The sequence below is a fragment of the Typopeltis vanoorti genome, chromosome 3 (genome assembly GCF_054136105.1).
Source record: "Typopeltis vanoorti isolate ZY-2024b chromosome 3, IOZ_Tvanoo_1.0, whole genome shotgun sequence".
Taxonomy (NCBI): domain Eukaryota; kingdom Metazoa; phylum Arthropoda; class Arachnida; order Uropygi; family Thelyphonidae; genus Typopeltis; species Typopeltis vanoorti.
In genome coordinates this window covers 42,709,887-42,732,064 of record NC_143551.1, presented here as the reverse complement: position 1 = coordinate 42,732,064, position 22,178 = coordinate 42,709,887, and the positions used below count along the sequence as shown (strand labels likewise).

The window sequence follows — 22,178 nt, the reverse complement described above, 5'->3', positions numbered from 1 at the left end:
AGAGGTCACCCTTGGAAGCTATAATAAAGAGGGCATGAGTGGGGGAGCGAGAAGCAGGTTTTTTTGCATAGGGAGTTGTGAATGATTGGAATGCATTGCCTGAGAGCAGAGAATGTGAATGTTTTTAAGGTTTGATATGATGAGCTGTACATATGACAAAAGGGTTTCTTAGATAAGTCTGTGACTCCGTGAGGTCTTAGGATAATAGTAATAATAATAATCATGTTCAATGGTGTTAGCATCACATTTTACTTTCCTGTTTAATAAGAGTGTTCCAACAGCACAAGTACCAGAGGAGTAGAAAAAGGTAAAAGTGTTCCACTTCACAAAGGTGGAGATAAAGCTGAGGCTAAAAATCATAGGCTAATCTGTAAAGCTGAACTGTAACTAAGGTATAGAGATTCCAGATGGAATTGATTGATGGCTGATTCCAGACATTTCATCTGGAATCTAACCAAATGAACAACATACACAGGACTCTACAAGCCACTGAACAAGAGTGGCCAGGGCATAATCTCCTTTGAAAATAAAATCACATATTTTAGGATTACTTTTCTTCTGATTCAGAAGAATCAATCACATAAAACTACTATTGCATATATCCTGAATGGATCTAACAGAGTACTCGCACTATCCACAGTCTTCCACACTTGTAGTGCTACATTACATTCCAAACTACCTTTGTTCTACAGAGATATTATACAATGTTGGAAAAGTGCAGCAGTTCATCATACAGAGACTGGATTATCTCAAAGAGTTGTGCTCATTGAGCCTCTGTTTTCAAACAGAAACATCTGAAAATCTTTTCTGTTTGATACATGGAATTGGGAAGGAATAAGAACCATAGGAGACCTGTGAACCCATAATCTGAATTTTTTTTTTATATTCAATTTTTTTTTCTGTTATTCAAATGTATATTTTTTTACTGTTTAATAATAAAAGAAATAATGTGTTGGTACAGTGGATGACAGCAAACATATAGAAGTGGGTTAATAACAGCAGTATTCTGTGATTGTCAGCATGGATTTGTTTAAAGGAAGTCATTTTACCAATGACAGGCAGGCTTATATGTAAAAGGTAGAAAGTTAACAATGGATTATTTATAAAACATTATGAGCCACATGATGATGCAAGGAACAATGCAATTTGGGCAAGATGTAATCACTGATTTATAGATGCAAAAAAAAAAAGAAAAAAAAAATGTCTGATAAGTACGAGACTTTTGCAAATTTTTGAAAGGAGAGGTGCTCATTCTGAGGCTTTAGCAATCTCCTTAAGTAAATATTCATTTTATTGGGGATATTCAGTTGTTTTCTGATTATGAAACACTGGATAGGGCAATAAATAAGGGTTATCAATTTAATTTTGCAAAATTTAAGGTTATGCTCTTTGGGAGGAAAAGAATACATAAAGTGGAAAGAGAGCAAAACAATTTCCTTGCATAAGGGAGGTCCTAAGACTGTAGTAGCAAATTATAAACCAATTAGTATCTCAGGTGTGGTGGAGGACCATGCTTTTTTGGTAGAGAGTAGCAAAAAAGTGGATATTTTTGTGATTTTACAAATTCTTGTAAAATAACAAAAATATCTTTTGTATATAATAATTTTATTAAAAAACTGTGTTAAACTAAGTATATCGCATGAAGTGTGACATCATGTCCCAATGGTAGTGGATTTCCATATATGGAAATCTTGAGTGACACACATGCATACTGTACAGAGTCCAGAGCTATATAAGCTCTTGCGTTTTGAAGAAGAGCATCTTAGGGTCTTCAAGATTTCTCTTCCCTGGGTCCACTGCCATATGAAAGTGTACTGTCAGTCATTGGAAAGAGAGGTGTCTTAGGGTTTTGGTCATTTTCCCTGGGTTCACCACCATGTGAGGTCAACTTTCCATTACTGGAGTGTCTTGCATCAGGAAGGGCAGCACAAGTCACCGTGGAGAACTCATCGGAAAAAGGATTCATTCATGCCATGTTGCTGAGCGATAGAATTCAAAGGCTAAAGGAAATCTACAACAGATGACAAAGAAAAATGGCAGGAAAGAAGGATCATGTAGACAAAGAAATCACGTAAGGACTGTAGTGAATAAAAGAAGTATATGAAGTTTAACCAATTGTAATTACATATAAAGATATGTAAGTACTTCCAGGCAATTCATGTTATGTTTCTTTGTTCTGCAGTCAATTGTGTCAGTGTAAATATTTTTGATGTAAGTTGAGTAAGTAACTAACTTAAGAGTCAGCATACTGGTGTGTATAGTAAACGTAAGTTACTGTTTTAGGTTTAGATCTTGTACAATTCAAGCATATGCTTAACAAGTACAATGTTTAATAGGTAAGAATAACCAATAAGAGTTCAACAAGTCATGTTCAGATTATAAGATAGAATTGTACAAGATCTAAACCTAAAACAGTTACTTGTAATCTAAGACTTGAAGTTTCATTGTATCCATGCTTATATGTAAAATGAACAGTGTATATAGATTCCTAGGTTTAAATAAATTGATTTGTGAGACACATTGAGATTGGTTTGTCAATGCACTAATCCGAAAAATACGAACTTGCATAAATCTGACTAGTAAGGGGGAAGATAATTAATATATGCCAAGTAATAAGTTTGAGCCACCACTGATATAAATTATTAAGGGTCATTGTTAAGGCAGAATAATATCTGCTTTATCTTTGTTATAATTCTTGAAAAACTTACACTCAGTGAGTAGTTTAACTAGTTGTAAATCAAATAAATTCATTAAATTACAGAGTGTGAGTGAAAGTAAGAAGCCAAGGCATAAAGTAAGAGTAGATATAAAAAAAACAAAAACAGATAAGATAAAGCAGACGTTTAACAAAACTATGTTTATACAGTATATATTGTTATTATTTGATGGGCATTTCTTAGGAGTCTAAAATTCATTGTGGAAGATCTGCTCTGATCATTACATACATGATGACTATCATACCTCTCCTTAAACTCATTCACTGATAAAGCATTCATGGCCTCAGTCTCTGATCTAGCTACCCATTCTGTTCACCAATTTCGAAGAAAAATATCTAGTCCTTACTCTTGCTAAACATACTCTTACTTAACTTCCAGGGAAGATCCTTTTTACTCTTTCTCAGTTCCAGTCATCTATTGCAAAGTGATTTATATGTTTTTATCATACATCCCTTATTTCCTTTAACTAAACTTTGTAATCCACAAACCTTCACAGTCTATATTCATAAGAAACACTTCACAAACCCTTTACCATGTAGGTCACTCACCTCAGAATCCTCCCTACTATTTCTACATCCCTGAGAAATCAATTCAACCATAATGCAACTGCATCTGAACACAACAGTTCCGATGCAGTTGCATTAAAGCATAACCTCAGAATAATACCTCAGAATCCTATAGGATAATACCTCAGAATCCTCCCTACTATTTCTACATCCCTGAGAAATCAATTCAACCATAATGCAACTGCATCTGAACACAACAGTTCCGATGCAGTTGCATTAAAGCATAACTAGGGATAATAACTTCCTTATCGCTTCTTGTTGGTGTGTTTCTTAACATCCAAGTAATTTGTCTTTAATATGGAAACATTATGATACCAAAATTATGTACATTTGGATATTTCAAGTCAAATAAGAATACAGGATAATTTCATATACAAAAAAAACACAGAGAATTTAGGAACTGCTGGATAACTTGAGTTACCAATGGTGACCACTGGAATGAGGAAGGGAAGAAGGAAAAAAGACCTCTACATTTTCTGACAAGATTGTTACAAGAGTATGTGTTTTGTAAAATAATAGGTGCTGGTACTTTCTGTTTGGTATATTAAGTAAATGTGTAAAAACTGACAATGACCTAATACCCATGTCTAAACGTCACTGTCAATATAAAAGTGCTGATATGCCATACTACTGCATACCATCCCACAAAAAAAGTACTGGTTATAACTCAATCTACACTTTGGATCCGATATATAGTTATTACGATGTTCTTAACTAAATGATAGGTTGCAAGTTGATTTCTAATTCAAATATTAAGAAAATTTATATTTAAAGACTGCGCCACTTTATATCTGAATTAGTTCAAGAATTGAAGAAATACCAACTCTCAACTACCTTTCCTTTATATGTTGTTATTATATATACTGGCAGAGTATATTTAACTTACTTAATTTACCCGCTTTGGTTCGAATATTTTATGAATGGTGCAGTAAAAGAGATTCAGGCAAAATACAACTTTTGATTAACAAAAACAAACATTTAATTTTAGAATCACAAATTTTACACTTAAATTCAAATCAGTAATTATGATATCACAAACATTTTAACTCCTCAGGTAAATTCAATCATTCAACTCATACAATGGTAAATCTGTTATCTCTATAATACAGTCTTCTCACAGTTCCTTAAGTTCCAAATACAACAAAAATTGCAGTAATACCTCTTCACAAACAAACTCTTTTAAATTTACACTTTAGCTAACTTCCTCAATAGTTACTGTTTGTATATGGAAATTCTAGGATGAAACTCTCACACTTCTCTGTATAGGAATATTAACAGTTGGAATAATCTTACCGATAATCTTTTTTCTTCACCTACTTATACGTAAACACTTTTTATAACTGTAAACACTTAAACAGTATACGGCACTCATTAAAATAATTCCTCTAAGCAATAACTGAATTAATCATCAGTCACAATACACATAAACAAATGTTGTTGCATAAAGTACTACTGATCACTCATGAAATAAGGCAACACACAATAATTCCTTAACTTGAGGTTTTATATGCACAGTTGTTCACTCTTCCGGCATTCAAATAATTCTTTAGACACTACAATTCTAAACACAGCTAATGGTAAACTTCAATTTTACAGCCCTTACTATTCTCTAGTTACTCGATGCTTTATTTCAAGATTCTGTGTGTCCTTGACAGGTCGGCCCTGAAATTATATCTCAATTCAAGTATCACTAGTCTAATCTAATTAGCTAACTGCTTCTTGACTAGTAGACTTTATTAGCTGCTTGAGTGACTTGCCGACTCGCTATTATCGCACTGTGATTCCCGAATGCCGAATGCTCCAATTCCAACCTAATGCCAATCCTCTCCTTTCTCTCTCTCTCAATAATCTATAATTTCAGCGTTCATCGCTTATATATCCATTCTTCCTGCCTAAATTGTTCTCGTGATTTTCTTTCACTAAAACTCTTTTCAATAATTTTCAACATTCTCCTCACGTGGTGTTCCAACTCGTGCTCGCTTACTTACATGTGTCTTCATGACAACAAAACAAAACACAATAAAATTGAGCTATTACATACCATTAAACTTCTACAAACAAGAATAAATAGAGAATATTTACATTTCAATTAATGTGCAGTTAAATTATCAAACACAAGTTCTTATAATATTAATATAGTAATAAATAAAATAGCGTAATAATATTTAATACAGTCTTTTCATCATTAATACATATATCTTTGATTAAATAATTAGATATTAGACAAAATTAAAGTAGCTATAGGAATATTAAATTGTAAAATAAGTTGTTTACATTAAATATTATTTACAAGTCTAGCCTTTGTGATGGAAGATCATGTTGGATTCTGAAGCAAATAATAATTACTCTAATCTCTACATAATCAGAATCCAACAATGCTTACATGGTGATTCAACGACATTATGAAAATTATGGAAACAATTACTGCTAAATTGTACATTTTACAGTAAAGGAATGTAGAGCACGTTGCTCAAAAGCTTCCATATAAAAGTTAGCAATTAGTAGGAGATAGCAAAAATATGGCCCATGGCCATACCTTCTTTTTGTAGGTAAAAATTATTTTTCCACATGAAGTAACCAGAATGTAGTACGTGGACAAACTTCCTTTCCTGGACACACTGGTTACACGTCTTCCCTCAGGCAGTCTATCCTTCACTGTTTACCATAAGCTTACACATACCAGCCCAATATATACATGCTAACTCCTATCACCATCCTTCGCAAAAACTTGGACTTCATTAACACCCTCAAAAACAGAGCTATAACAATTTGCTCTAATGAACAAGCTCTTAAACAAGAATTAAAAATTATTACCAATACTTTTATAAATAATGGCTACAGCAAAAATACTATTAATAAAGTTCTTCAAAATATAGATTACAGTAAAACCATAGTTATTCCAGGGTTTTCAGAAAAAATTAATAGAATTCTACGCCATCATAATCTTAATGCCACTTTTAAACCACCTTTAAAATTAAGAAACATATTCAACTCCTCTAAAGATCCTCTTCCTCCCATTGGTACACCTAAGAGTTTATTACATTTATTGCACCTGAAACTTACCTTATATTGGAGAAACTGGATGTACAATCTCTATCCTAAAAAAGAACACAAGCAACACATTAAATTTAACAATTTTGGAGAAGCAGGCCTCTCAGATCATGCTTTTAACACCCTACACCAAATCGATTGGAAAAGCACCTGTTCTTTACATCATACAAAAACTTGGTATGAATGGAAATTCAAAGCAGCATGAGAAATTTTGATTAACCACCCCAATCTTAACAATAATTGTGGCATAAAAATCCCCAAAATTTGGATGGCGCACATTCAGCCCACTTACTTTTCCACCAAACTTTAACTTCAGGACTCTAAGCAATTTTCAGCTTTTATTGGCCACTATCAATACTGATTAGCTATAAATTATATTATACTTATATATATATATATATATATATATTTAAAAAATTTTTTTTATGTGAATATGTTGTTCTCCAGCTTTAATTTAATTTTATAACCTAATAATAATAATAGAGGACTAGCTTTATGTAGTAAGTTTTTTTTTTTTTTTTTTTACACTAGAGGTCAGGCCAATAGTTTTAAGTTAATCAGTAACTTTAATACACCATGTAGATTGTAGTGCTGCTTGTTTTTTGTATATATGTGTATACTCCAGATGATGACCTTCATGTGAAGGTCGAAACGTCAAGTGTCTATTTTAGTTTATATTAAACTAAAGTTTTACTCTAATGCGATAGTTGTTTCCTTATATCCTTATAAGGACTGGCTTAAAGGGGCAAAGCAAGAATGCTTTTCATCTTCCCCGTTATTTGTAGAGGACAGTGTAGGGATAAGGTGTTATTGAGCAATTAAAGCTCTGATCATGGCAGGAGGATAACAGCAATAGCCGAGCATCAGTTAGAACCTCATTAGCTACAGCATTGCCATCAATTACCCTCCAAGGGTATTGGATATTGGATTGAATCCCGATAGTTGTTTCCATAATTTTCATAAGGTCTTATGGCAAATTCATACATATATTTTTCTGATGTGAATATTATACTTATCAAAGAAAGAGCTATATAGCTTCATGTTCTCAATGTAAAATAAATAGAAATAGGGGATATTAAAGATCCAACCTCATTTCAAAGCCAAATATATGTAGAAACTTTGGAAGTGTCAAAATTTTGATCACAGAGCTTATGAGAATACAATCCTCAGCATTGGAGTTATTATTGTTATTATTATTATCATCATCATTATTATGTCTGCACAGTTAGCCTAGTGGCTTTGCACTTCACAACCATATGTCTGAGGAAGGAGTGTCCTGGGTTCGATTCCTGTCGACGACGTGAGGAGCTGAAGGATCTTCCTCAGCCATAGCCAAGTTAGCCGGTCTTGGGCGTGGACAGCAGGGTTTTTTCATCCCGCAAGCAGGCAAACTGGACCTGTGAACACACAGGATACAGTCATAAAAATACGGCAAGGAAGGTAATCAGAAAACCACCTTGTGTCACTATCTCCCTGGTAATCAACTGCAATGCTCTCAAAGTGAGGAAGCCACATGATCAGATCAGATCATCATTATTATATGACACCTCCAAGGAGTCCAAAAACTCATCACGAGTTGCCTTAGCTTGAAACTACTTATAAGACACTATAAGTGCTGCCGGGTGTCTTGTTATTTACCTTTTATTTGTGATTTTCATAAAGGATTCACTGGCCCAACAGCCGTTTTGAGCAAGTTGGTTCTTTTTCAGAGACCAGGCAGAAACCTTAAGAGGGCAAAAACTCCCATTCAATATCAATTCAATCCTATTTCAGAAAGTTATATTTTTCATAAGTGAACTGGTAGTTAGTGCATGATAGTTTAGATTATCAAAGAAAGAGCCACATGGATTCATTTTGGTGGCAATATAAAATAAATAGAAATAGCGGATATGATTATTATCATTATTTACAGCATCTCCATGGAGTCCAGAGACTCATTGTGGGAGACAAAAACAACCATTGTAGATTATAGACAAAAATCCTATCATATCTCTCTTTGAATCTATTCACTTTCAGGGAAGGGAACTGTCAACCAATTCTGGCAAACAATTCCACTCACCATTCTCCATGCAAAAAATCTGGTCCACACACCCCTATTAACCATATTCTTACACAACTTCCATGCATGTCCCCTAGTTCTCTGACTATTTGACATATGCAGGAAAACTTTGCTTAACATGATTAATTAATCCATCAATTAATGCATACTAAGTGACTACAACAAATAAGAGGAATAATTATCGCTCATCCATCAGTTAGCATAAATTTGGAAAACAAATTACAGTATAAGCTACATTAGAAGATAAAATCATCAAAGTTAATAAAAATTAATTGCTTAAATTTTTATTTAATGTCTAAACATTTGATTGAGCTACTTTTTTTACAAAAAAATTAAGTAAAGATGTTTGAATTGTGCTCGACTTTTTCATCTTGTCATGAAATATCTGATATCTGGCGATCGCTTTATCAAGATTTCGGCAGACTTCAAAGCTTCGTTCTATATCAAGATCAGCATAAAAAAAATGTCCTTAGCATGTTCAAGATGATTGAAAACTAGTTCAATTCTTTTGCAGTTGGCTTCCTAGTCATAACATTGTCTTCTTGTTCGCACTCCTTATCTTCTTCATATGCATGCTGTTCTTCTAGTTGAATAAGATCATTCTGCCTTAAATGTTCTGAATGGAAATGGAGTAAGTTTCTCAAATCTTCATTATGCAGTTCTTTTCCAATTGTGCTAATTTCTTCAATAATGTTAGATCTTGGATTTTGTGCACGATAAACTAACATAGGCTTGAGTTTAAAGTCGCCTTCTGCATTGCCTCCTAATAAAAGTGTAAAATGATCTTTAGATACTTTGTATCCTGGCTGAGATGCTTCAGTTTTAGCTAAAAAGATTTTGTTGGCATATGTTTCCAAAAGAGACCAATTTCGTCGATGTTGAATATTTGCCAATTGTCACAATCATCCTCATGAATTATCCTTTGCAAATTCCTCGGGAAACTTGATCACAGAATCTTTATCAGCACTAACAGATTATTCTTACGTTATGCAGTCCACTTCAATTTTTAAAACGGTCAAACCATCCCAACTCTCAGTAAAGCTTTCACATTCCTCTTGAAATTTGTTAGATCTTGGTTTCTTTCAATGAGATAAAAATATTGAGAGCTTTTGTCTGAATATTCATTGTATTAAGAGTTATTCATTTTTAGAATCATCATTCCAGAGTGATAGAGGGCTTTCCATCTCGATCATTAAATGGCTTCTATTTCTGGTGATCTGCATGCTTAAAGAAGCAGTAGCAACTTTTCCTTGTTCTCTGTATTCTTTGCACTTATTTAATATAATTCAAACTGTAGACTCTCTGTATCCCAGGTCTTGCACAATCATTGTATTACTAGCACCACTTTCATGTCTCTTAATGACTTCAAGTTTTCCCGCTAGCTGAAGATTGGCAACAAAACATTTCACGTAATGTAAAATTTTGGATAATGAAAAAAATCATGTTAACTGATTAATCACTCACTTAAAGTGGAAAATAGTATAATTTCACTCAATCGCACCAACTGATTATTGTGCATATCAAATTTGCGTTAAGCGAGATTTTCCTGTATTGAAAAATTTCACTTGCATCAATTTTATAAAACCCCTTTAATATCTTAAAAGTTTCTATTATGTCCTATCTTTTCTGCCTATCAACTAAACTTTGTAATCCACAAACCGTCAACCTATCCTCATAGGGAGTATTCCACAGACCTGTCACCAACTTGGTCACTTATCTCTGAATCTTTTCAACCACTTCCTGGTCCTTATAAAGAGGGATAATAACTTCTCACTCTTTACTTGTTAGTATGTTTTTCAGCATCCAAGTAATCCTTTCTATTTTACCAACTTTTGTTTTTCCAATATGCCCTCTGAACTTCAACTTTTTTTGTCCACTATTATCACCAATCCCTAGCCTCAACAATTTCCTGCAATCCAATATCATCAATATGATACACCATATGCAACCCTTTTCAACCCAAAGTGAAAAGTCAATTTAATGATTGTCAGTTTAATGAAAGAAAAATGATTGTCAATTTAATGTAAGGTCATGAGTTGAAAACCCATGACCTTACATTAAATTGACAATCATTATCTTTTGCCCACAATGCCAATTTATTCAAATAATTCTGCAGGATATCTACATCACCTTTATCAACTATTGCTCTCCCCAGTTTTGTATCATCAGCAAACAACTGAATATCCCCTCTTAAATCTTTTCCTATGTCATTGATATACAAATTAAAGAGTAGTGGCCTTAGTACTGAATCCTGAGGTACTCCACTAGTCACCATCATTCTCCTAGATCCCATTCCTCATATACTATTCTTTGGTGCCTGTCTGTCAGCCATCCCCTCCATGTTATATCCATTTCCATCCTCTCCAGTTTTTGTGATAGTTTTCCATGTGATATTCGGTCAAATGCCTTCGCAAAGTCGAGCAGTATCATGGTGTAGCCATCACCTTTATCCAATTCTGCTGTCACTTTATTATAAAATGTGAATAAGTTACTAAGACAAGCCTTACCCTTTACGAAACCATGTTGCCCACTACAGAGTATCACATCCCTATCCACCCACTGTTGTATTTTATCTTTCACCAACTTTTCCAGTACTTTAACAACCACTCCCAATATATTAATGGGTCTGTAGTTCACTACCTCTGTTTTGTAGCCACCTTTATGCAATGGTACTATCTTACCCTCTTTCCAATCCCTTGAAATACTGCCAGAGATGAGACTTATATTGAACAACTTCATCAGAGTCAATGCCAATTCTGTTGCACATTCTTGCATATTAAAGATCTAACCCTTTTTTTTTGCAAGATGACTTCCTCGATCATCATGGAACAGAAGCAACTCAAAGTCAAAGAGTATTAGATTTGATAGCATCAGAGGGAATTTCAGTTAAAAATGTGACTATTCTGCTTAGTGACAGTGACCATACAAGACTGACTTGTGAAGTGGCTAAGTTTATGTATATTCCATATTCCATTCAGAAAAGGTTACACAGTAAACTACAAAGTAGGAAATTATGATCAGATGAGGAGATGCTGGATTCAGTGCTATGTATCAGTTGTTGAATGGGAAGGATATCAATAGTGCATGGGCAGTGTTTAAAAAATACTAAAATGATGCAATATCAGAATATGTCCCTAGAGATCAAAGAATAGAGTAGGAGTGAAATGGAAGTGTGTTCACTACTACCTCTTCAATAAATGAAGAAACATAAGTGAGTGAGGAGGAGGTATTAGAGCTGTTGCACAAACTGAATAAGAATTCAGCAATAGTGACTGATGGGATATCAGTATGCTAAAAGTGTGTTCAACTAAAATAGCTATTCCCTTGACCAGGCTATATAATATGAGTCTCAGAACAGGTAAGATTACACAGGAGTGGAAAGAATGTATGGTAATCCCATTGCCCCAAAGGTAGTGCAAACACTTATGTATCCAACTATCAACCTATTAGTATTCTTGAGTGGATGTGAAGATTTTAAAAAAGTTGGTTAGGGTTTGCATTCACAAATGGGTTGATAGAGAATCTCTACTTCACAAGGAACATATGGATTTACTAAGGGAAAGTCATGTTTTAGTAACTTGCTCAATTCTATAATCATGTTACCATTGAATTAGACAAGGGGACTGGAGAAGGCAGCTTGGGGGATATTTAAGAACTGTCAGGTAGAAGCAATGAGTAAATGTATCCCAAGGGTCAAAAGGTTAAATAAGGTAGGTGTGAAATGGATAAATGAAGAAATTAAGCAAGTGAAACAAAGGAAAAAGGCATTATGGAAGCAGTATAAGAGGAGTGGTAATAATCAATTCCATGAGGATTATAAAGAACAGGCAAGGAGGGTGACTTGATAGGTAAGGATATCAAAAATGAAGTATGAGCAGCAGTTAGCTAATGAAAACAAAAAGAAACCTAGGGAGTTCTTACAATATCTAGCCATCAAAAAAAAAAAAAAAAAAAAGAATAATTATCGAAGGATGACATTGATTGGAGAAAATGGTATAAGAACAACTGCTGCAGATGATATAATTGAGATACTTAATGAGCAGTTCATAAAGGTTTTCATTCTTGTCAATGAGACATCTTGGAGAGTTTGAGAGCAGTTGATGATGATGATGAGGAGGAGAGACTGACCGTAAGTGTGCAAGAGGTATATGGGGAATTGAGCAAACTTCATGATAATAAGGCTGTGGGACTTGATAATATATCACCACGTATTTTGAAGGGATGTGCCAGGGAGTTGATATCTGCCTTGAAATATTTGTTTAATATGAATCTTGCAGTAGGTTGAATTCCAAGGGAGTGGAAGGAGGGTAAGATTGTGCTGCTTTGTAAGGAGGTAACAGAACTCGAGCATTAAATTATAGGCCTATCTGTGTGTCAGATGTTGTGGTTAAAGTGTTAAACAGGCTGGCGATGACCAGGATCCAGAACTGGGTTGATAACAATAGTATTATCTTTGATGGAGAGCATGGATTTGCTAAAGGAAGGACATGTTTTAGTAATCTACTTATTTATTACAATAAGGTGATGGCTTCATTGGATTGAGGAGATGGATGCGCAGAGTAGTATATTTAGATTTTGCAAAGGCTTTTGATAGACTATTGTCTGATAAGTTGATAGTCAAACTAGAGGGGATGGGGTGGTCTGAAACGTTCTCGGCCTAATAATGAAAAAAACAAATTTATAATTTCAAGATTATTTTTATTTTTCAACATAATCTTCCTTAAGACTAATACATTTATTAGATAATGGTGATGCTCCAGTGCCATTATCCCATCCCTGTAGTGCTTCTCAGTAAGATCTGCAAAATACTCCTCTACAGCTGCAATTACCTCTTGATTTGAATAAAAATGCTGACCAACGAGGAAGAGTTTAGTTTTGGGAAGAGATAGAAGTCAGAGGGACCCAAATCTGGGGAATAGGGTGGATGTTCCAACAATTCATAGTGCAGATCCCTTAATTTTCCCATTGCAAAAACACTTTTGTGGACAGGTGCATTGTCCTAATGAAAGATGATTTTTTTCTTCTGCAAACAGGGGTCTTTTCTTTCGAATTTTTTCTGGTTAAAAGATCAGAATAATATTCCCCAGTTATTGTTTTACCCTTTTCAAGATAATTAATAAACAAAATGCCTTAAGCATCCCAAAACACCGGTACCATGAGCTTTCCCGCTGATGGAACCGACTTTAGTCTTCTTTGGCACTGAACAACCAGCTTCTGTCCACTGTTTTGACTACTGTTTGGATTCTGGTATGTAATGGTGAATCCAAGTCTCATCCATAGTAATAAATCGACGCAAAAAAAATCAGTCTTATTCTTGTTAAAATACTCCAAGCACTGTTAAGAGATTTTCATGTGAGTGCATTTTTTATCTGCTGTGAGCTAGTGCAGCACCCATCTTGCGCAATGCTTTTTCATATGCAATTCTTCATGTAAAATATCTCCTACGCGTTGTTTTGAAATGCCTCTAGTCTCAGCAATTTCACGCACTTTGACTCGCCAATCATCCAATACTATATCGTGCACTTAATCAATGATTTCTGGTGTTGTCACACTTTTTGGACTTCCTTCACATGGATCATTTTCAAGTCTTCTACAACCGCATTTAGACTCGATAGCCCATTTCTTAATTGTCAAAAACAAAGGAGAAGAGTGAACATAAACCTTTTATGAACTTCGAATGAATTTCCTTTTGGCATTAAACCTTCTTCTACAAAGAATTTTATAACAGCACGATATTCAATTTCATCCATTTCAAGGGATACAGAAAACACTTTTTGCTTGAGACATCTGTATAAAACAAACTACTTGATAGAATGACTTGCAATTTCACATGGATGCTTATGACAGATGTACCAACTTCGAAAAAAACCTTGCTGATAATGTTGCCATCTATGGTCAAGGCCGTGAACATTTCAGACCACCCTTGTATATCAGATTAGTGCATTGGATCGGAGATTGGCTGTCTTAGAGGTATTAGCAAGTTGTGTCTGGGGGAGCAACATCCTGGAACAGGGAAGTCGCTAGTGGTGTGCCTCAGGGATCTGTTTTAGGACCATTGCTGTTTAACCTGTATGTTAATGATATGGGAGAGGATTTGGATGGGGATATTCAGTTGTTTTCAGATGATGCAAAGTTTGGGACAAACTATGAAGAGTAGAGCAGATGTTGTTAACTTACAAGAAGATCTGAACAGATTGAGTGAATGGCCACAGGAGTGGGGATGCCAGTTCAATGTTGCAAAATGTAAGATTTTAAATTTTGGGAAACAAAGATGAGATGTAGAATTTACACTTGTTGGGGATATATTGTTGGAGGTGGAGGAAATAAGAGATCTTGGGGTAATGGTGGATAAGGATCTGAAATTTAGAGGAAATATTGCCAAAATTGTGAGGACAATACAATTAATTCCGGGAATGATATCGATGATCCTGATTTGTAGAAGTAAGGAGATTCTTGTATAAGGTTCTGATTAGGCTGCACATATACTTCTGTGCACAGATTTGGTCAACTGGACAAAGAGATGTAGGAAAGGGTCCAGAGGCAACTGACTAAGGTAGTTTCTGATCTTTGGTATGTTGAATATGAGGAAAGGTTGAGAAGAAGCAATCTACAGAGTCTAGTGTATAGGAGGAAGAAGGGGTGATATGATAGAGACCTACAAGTTAGTAAGTGGTTGTTATAGGATCAATGTTAAAGAGGTTTTACAGAAAGGAGGGTGTGAACAAGGGAATGAGAAGCAGGATTTTTTGCAGAGTTGTGAATGATTGTAATGCCTTGACTGAGAGTGTGGTGTCTACAGAGAGTTTGAGTGTGTTTAAGGCATGCAGTATGATGAGCTGTGTCTATGACAAAAGGATCTCCTAAATGAGTCACTGATTTCATGGGGTCTTAGGTAACAATAATAATAATTTTTCTGAGGCTTTTCACAGAATATAGCATGGAAGACTGTTGCATAAATTGGAGAAGATGGGTTTAGATCATAAAATATTAGTGTGGATAAGAGGATGACTGACTGACAGATATCAAAAACAGATATGTGCAAGCCTTGAGACTGCATGATTTAACCAGTGGTGTACCACACGGATCATTCCTTGGTAAATTGTTGTTCAATCTGTATATTAATGACATTGGAAAAGATTTGACAGGCAATATACAGCCATTTGCTGATGATACAAAGACAGGTAGGGTAATCAGGAATGCAGCTGATGTGGAGTACTTGCAGAATGATTTGAATAGGTTGAAATTCGTGGCCATGTAAAAATGGCTATCAGTTCCATGTTAGTAAATATAAAGTCATGCACTTTAGTCAGATTTGATATCTAGTATCATATTATACTAGTGGAATTATGCTAGAAAAACTGATCATGCTAATGATCTTGGAGTTTTAGTAGATAGGAAGTTGAAGTTCAAGGGCCATATAGCAAAGATTTGATATAATTGCAATGCTGAAACAAACTTTGACATGTAAAGATAAGGATGTCAATTTGCCTTTTTACAAGGCTTTGATAAGACCTCACTTGGACTATTATGCGCAGGTCTAGTCTCCTTGTTTCTGTGGTGATTCTAAAATAGAAGAGAGAGAGTGCAAAGAAGAGTGTTAAAAATGATATCAGGATTGTGGAATACTGATTATGAAAACAGATTGATAATTTGTAGACTGCACACACTAGCAAAGAAGATGTAATGTGATTTAGACTTACAAACTTCTGAAAGTGAAATACATGATTTCAGTTGATGAAATTTCCATTTTATGAAAAATTCCATCAACTGAAATCCTGTATGGGCATTCCTTCGAAGCTGAGAATGAATGTAACTAAGAAAGGGATGGGATCTATATTTTTTCAATCATAGAGTGGTGTGATTGGAATAGAATGCCATTGGATGTGTGTGCAAGTAGTGTGAATGAATTCAAGAATAAGTATGATAACTGGTGTGTGTAGTATATGGCCTCCCTCTATTAGCTCCTGACTTCCTGGAGGTCTCTCTTAATAATCATAATAATAATTTCTAAGCTGAATATATATATAAAGTTTGAAAGATTAGAAGATTTGACTAGAGAGCTTACGACCATACAGTCGTCAGCATTGGAGTTGCCTTAGCTCTACTTAAAAGACACAAGTGCTGCCTTGGTGTCCAAGTCCATTAATAAAAGGTGAATATACAGTTGTGTTTTAAGGTGTGCAAGGTAAGGCAACTCTGATACCAGGGATTATATTCTCATATGCTCTTTGGTCAAATTTTTGAAATTTTCAAAGCTTCTTCATTTCAGCTTTGAAATAAGGTTGTATCTTTAATATCCCTATTTCTATTTATTTTACGTTGTAGCTGTATGGCTGTCTTTCATCGATAATTAGTGCTATACACTGACCAAGATTTCACCTATGAAAAATACAACTGTCCGACAGACAGATGATAAGAGAGAGAGAGAGAGAGAGAGAGAGAGTCATTTTCACATTATAAAACTTATGAAAAATGACATGATTTCAATGAAAATACCAATATATGTCACTCACGTTGCATTAAGCCTTTTAGTGATGGTAAACTAGATGCTCTTACAATTTCTGCCCATGCTTTGTCAGTGAGCCACTCCGGAGCAGGATTCTTGTGTGGATTTTCAAGTGCAACTCCACCAGTAAGTAAGAATCGCCAGGTATCCTCATCTATCATGTCTCTAAAAATTTAGCAAGAATAACAGGTTCAAAATTCATTAGAGTAAAAATAAAATTTAAAATATAGATGGGATAAAAGTTCTCAAATACTTTAAATATAAAATAAAAGTTAATATGGACAGGAAAAAATGTGATCTATATCCATAGATAAGCAGATCTTTGTACCACTAAGAAGATGGATATTTATAATATATAGCCTCTTCCAGTAGAGTTAACTTCACAAATGAGACCTTTATGAACCTTGCAGATACTACTACTACTACCAAGAAATATACCATTCCTATTTAGAAGAAATGATAACAAGACCTCTCTAGGTAGCAGATGTCTCCATTATTAGTAAATGAAACACTACTACCTTTTGTCTTGGATGTCTGTAGTGCTGGTCTTCCGAACAGGATCTTTAGTTTCTGGCTTTCTATCTCCTTTTACATGCAGTACAAAACGACATCTTTCAATATTGTAGGTACCCAGAATTGTCATTTTTTCATTTGAGAAAACAGCAGTAAAGCAGTTCTGCAGGATGTACTATATATATTATCCATCCCATAGTTTTCCAGGATGGAGAATATATAGTACATGGAACTGAATAATTGAACATGGAGACTTCAGACTACTACCAACTATTCCTGTAACATGCTCTTCTGGATTGTGTCTAGAGGGAATTTTAATGTAGTATGAGGAGAGCAAGAACACATAACAAGACTGGAGATAGAATGCTCTAGTGCTGGTCTTCCGAATAGGATCTTTAGTTTCTGGCTTTCTATCTCCTTTTACATGCAGTATAAATGACATCTTTCAATATTGTAGGTACCCAGAATTGTCATTTTTTCATTTGAGAAAACAGCAGTAAAGCAGTTCTGCAGGATGTACTATATATATTATCCATCCCATAGTTTTCCAGGATGGAGAATATATAGTACATGGAACTGAATAATTGAACATGGAGACTTCAGACCACTACCAACTATTCCTGTAACATGCTCTTCTGGATTGTGTCTAGAGGGAATTTTAATGTAGTATGAGGAGAGCAAGAACACATAACAAGACTGGAGATAGAATGCTCTACGTGCAGATGACATACATTTGCAAGTCTTTTACATCCCCCCACCCACCATCACATACATGCACTATATACTGCAATGTAATTCTTTATATAATTCTCCATCACCAACTAACCATAAAAGGCATTCATAAATAAATACAACAAACAACACAGTAGATTAAAAAAATCCCACAGAAATACTAAAAACAGAAAAAGTAAAAAACAGAAATTCAACAACAAAAACAAAAAACCTCTAGTACAGAACTGTTTCAACACGTCTATTGTCTTACTGATATTTAAATACAAACTGTTATTTCTAATAGCACCTCAACTCCCAAATTGCACTCTTCATGGTTCTATCACAAAAGTGGTGTTTTTGCATTTGACAGATCTCATATCCCATGCCAGGTAATGGCAAATGTAGAACCCTTCTTCCTGATCTGCTTTGGACAAAATTTCCTTGTCCTATCATTTCTAGTAATTTGATTCAAATCTAATAATGATAAATATAGAAGCAGTGACATTTTTATGCTTTATACTAATGCCAGGAGTATCTGGAATAAAGGAGATGAATTGGTGGTGCTGATAGCACCAGCCTGGCCAAAGATTATTGGAGTTGCTGAAATGTGGTTAACGGAAGATGATATAATAACAGGAATAGAAGTAGCAGAGTACAGCATTTTTTGGCAGGACAGGAGAGGAAAATGTGGTGGTGGAGTACTGCTCATGATAAGTGATGACTGATGTCCTCTAAGAGTGAAGGCTATGGAAAGCAGTGACACTAATGGTTTTGAAATGGTTTTGAAGTGTGAGGTAGAGATAGGCAATACAGGATATTTAGTGGGATGTTGCTACAAGCCAAGAAGTACAGAGGGTGAGGAGCAGGAGATGTTTAGGCAGTTCAGCTTGGCAAGTGCAAGAAGAATCATTCATTGAACTCATTGACCTTTCTTACTCTCACCACTCTATCAGGCAATGTATTCCACAGTTCCACCACCCTCCACGCAAAGAACCCACTCATCACCGTCTTGCTCACAGCTTCCTTTCATACTTTCCAGGAATGACCCCTTGTCATCGTTTCTTCCCGCTGTTCCACCAAGTGAAAGAACTCCCCAGTGTCCATCCTGAATCTGTTTCTCAGCAGTTCAAAAGTCTCGATCATATCACTTTTCCTTCTTCTATCCACCAAACTCTGCAGTCCACATTCCCTCAGTCGATCCTCATAATTAACATTGTACAGTCCTATAACCAACTTTGTTATCTGCCTCTGCAGCCTTTCCACAGTTAATTTATCGCTTTCAAATCCTGGGGACCAAATTTGAGAACAATAGTCTAAGTGTGGCCTGATCAGGGTCTTATGCAACAGAATGATAACTCTTCTATTTCTGCAGGTCAGCGTCCTTCTCAGTATTGCAGCAATCCTCTGGGTTACCTTCACAACCTTTGCAATATGCCCCTTTCAGTTTTCTATCGATCACCCCCCCCCAGATCTCTTGTGGCTACCCCACTTTCTCCAGTACAGCTCCTCCAATCGAGTATGCAGCTTCCTATCGTGTATCCCAAACTTCAAGACTACATTTTGCTGCATTAAACTGACATCCTCATTCATTTGCCCATCTTTCTAGTTTATTCAAATCCTCTTGCAATGCTACCACATCTGCACTATTACTCATAACCCTTCCCAGCTTTGCATCATCCACAAACAACCAAATATCCCCTTGCAATCCATGGACAATGTCACTGATATAAAGGTTAAACAATATAGGTCCCAGTACTGAGCCCTGTGGAACCCCGCCCTCTGCCTCTTTCATATTGCTCCACCATACACAACTCTCTCTGATACCTATCAGACAGCCAATCCTGAATCCAGTTGACCAATCTGACATCCAGACCCATATGCTGCAACTTGAATATCAGCTTATCATGTGGCACCCTGTCAAATGCCTTTGCTAAGTCTAGGAAAATGGCAGTATTTGCCTTTCCCTCATCTAATGCTCTTGTAACTTTATCATAAAAGGCTAGCATATTGCTAAAACAAGAGCACCCCTTCACAAATCCATGCTGACTCTCACTGATAACATTATCCTCATCTGCCCAATGCTGTATATGGTCCCTCACTACTTTCTCCAAGATCTTACTAACTATTTGACACACAAACTGGCCTATAATTAGATACTTCCAGTGTGCTACCACCCTTATGCAATGCACTATCTTACCTTCCTTCCATTCCATGGGCACCTTTCCCGCAGCCAGACTTACACTGAAAAGCCAGGTCAAGAGCACTGTCAGTTCCTTAGCACATTCTCTCAAACCTCGTGGTGAAATACCATCCAGTCCCACAGCTTTACTAACATCCAGAGTAATCAGTATGTGGAACACACTCTCCTCCTGCACCTCTAAACCTCAAACCTGCTCTATCCCTCTAATATTCAAACTGACTCCTCCAGGATGAAAAACTCCAATAAAGTGTTCATTGAACAATTCCACTATGTCCTCTGCATCAGTCACTCTATTCCCATTTTTATCCCACAATGTCATTCTTCCACAGTCATTTCTCCTCCTACTAGCCACATAGCTAAAAAATAATTAATTAATTTAAAAATATTATAAACAATTAACAGCCATAACACTTCACAAAACTTAGAAATAGGCATAAGGCTGTCTGATTAAGATTAGGATGGTAGCATAGGACTTCACATGATTCAATAAATAGATTATCAAATTTGAACCTACTGCAGTGTAGTATAGCATCTTGATATGGTTCCAGTGAACTCTATGTATAGCATCAATGGCATGAGAAGAGAGGATGATATCGGAGCAATCTGATCTCTCTTTGATATCTAGCTTTAATAATTTCTGGATAAAATGAACTCCTTGTATACTTGCTATACTTGCCTCAAGTTGTTCAATATTGAACGTGAATCTATCAACAGTCTCCTCTTTTTTGCATAGTTTAATACATCATAACTCTGCTAGCAATACTGAATTTTCTGTTCACAGGAAGCCAACCTTTACAGGCAGATGCAACGCAACTTTTCATCATCATTACCCTTCACAAAAAATAGGTATTATCAAATACAAGAAGATGCCTTATACACCAAACATGTACAATTTGTTCTTCTGAACTTTTCTATCAGAAGAATAAAATAGAACTTACTCTATTACTTAATGGATACATCGAAACCTTGATACAAAAAAAGTTGATAATTATCATCCCTCTTTTAGATTGCAATCTGATGTTAAAAGGATCAACATACACCATCTTAAAGGAACATCTGAACAAACAGCAAAGACCTTTGCAGATATAATTTGTATACCAGCCTGTAAGTGGTATTCTTTCTTACCACCTATCAAAGATACATTATCATCTCTATCTTTGCTTGGTGTTTATCAAATAGCTTGTTCTAGTCATCTTTGCTATTTTGGACAAATCTGGACTATTTTGGCCATTCTGCTACTATCAGAATCAAAGTGCATGAAGATTATATAAGATTTTTGGAATCTGAAGATTCAGGCCTTGGTTCTCATGCCATCAACACTAGATACAGAGTTTATTGGAACTGCCCCAAGATGCTACACTATGGTAGGATCAAATCTAACAGTCTCTTTTTTGAATTGTGTGAAGACCTATGCCACCATCCTAATCTTAATTGTGTATAATTTGTTTATTATTTTTTAAATAAATAAATAAATTAATTATACATCTATTTCTTTCCACATCTCTGAACTCTAATAGTGTTTCCTCCTAGTGTACAAATGTGACCAAGACACATGATATTATATGCATGCTGTATGAATCGTTGTTATATTCAGAATTTAAATGTTGTTACCAGTTCTTCTGGCTTCTCCATGAAAGAAGCTCATCACATATTGAGTGAAATATATAGGAGTAATAAATTATATTTAGTTTTTCTCTTACATGTGTGAAGCTGTTATTTAAAAATTATATTATTATATTAAAATGTAAGTAAACTGCTAAAACAGCACTTACCCCTCACAATCTCATGCAAACCATCACAAAGAATCCTGTATTCTATTCCTAACCAACATCTCCAGTATCTTTACTACAATTAC

The 22,178-nt window shown here is 35.3% G+C and overlaps 1 protein-coding gene across 1 annotated transcript in view; it reads right to left on the bottom strand.

The window, feature by feature from the left end:
• LOC150108079 (dynein axonemal heavy chain 3-like) overlaps positions 1-22,178 on the bottom strand; it is a 1,881,116-nt gene that overhangs the window by 414,191 nt on the left and 1,444,747 nt on the right. The window contains exon 59 of the mRNA XM_090415945.1: positions 16,907-17,064. Within this exon, the coding sequence (XP_090272071.1) occupies positions 16,907-17,064 (158 nt within the window). The remainder of the gene's footprint in view (positions 1-16,906; positions 17,065-22,178) is intronic.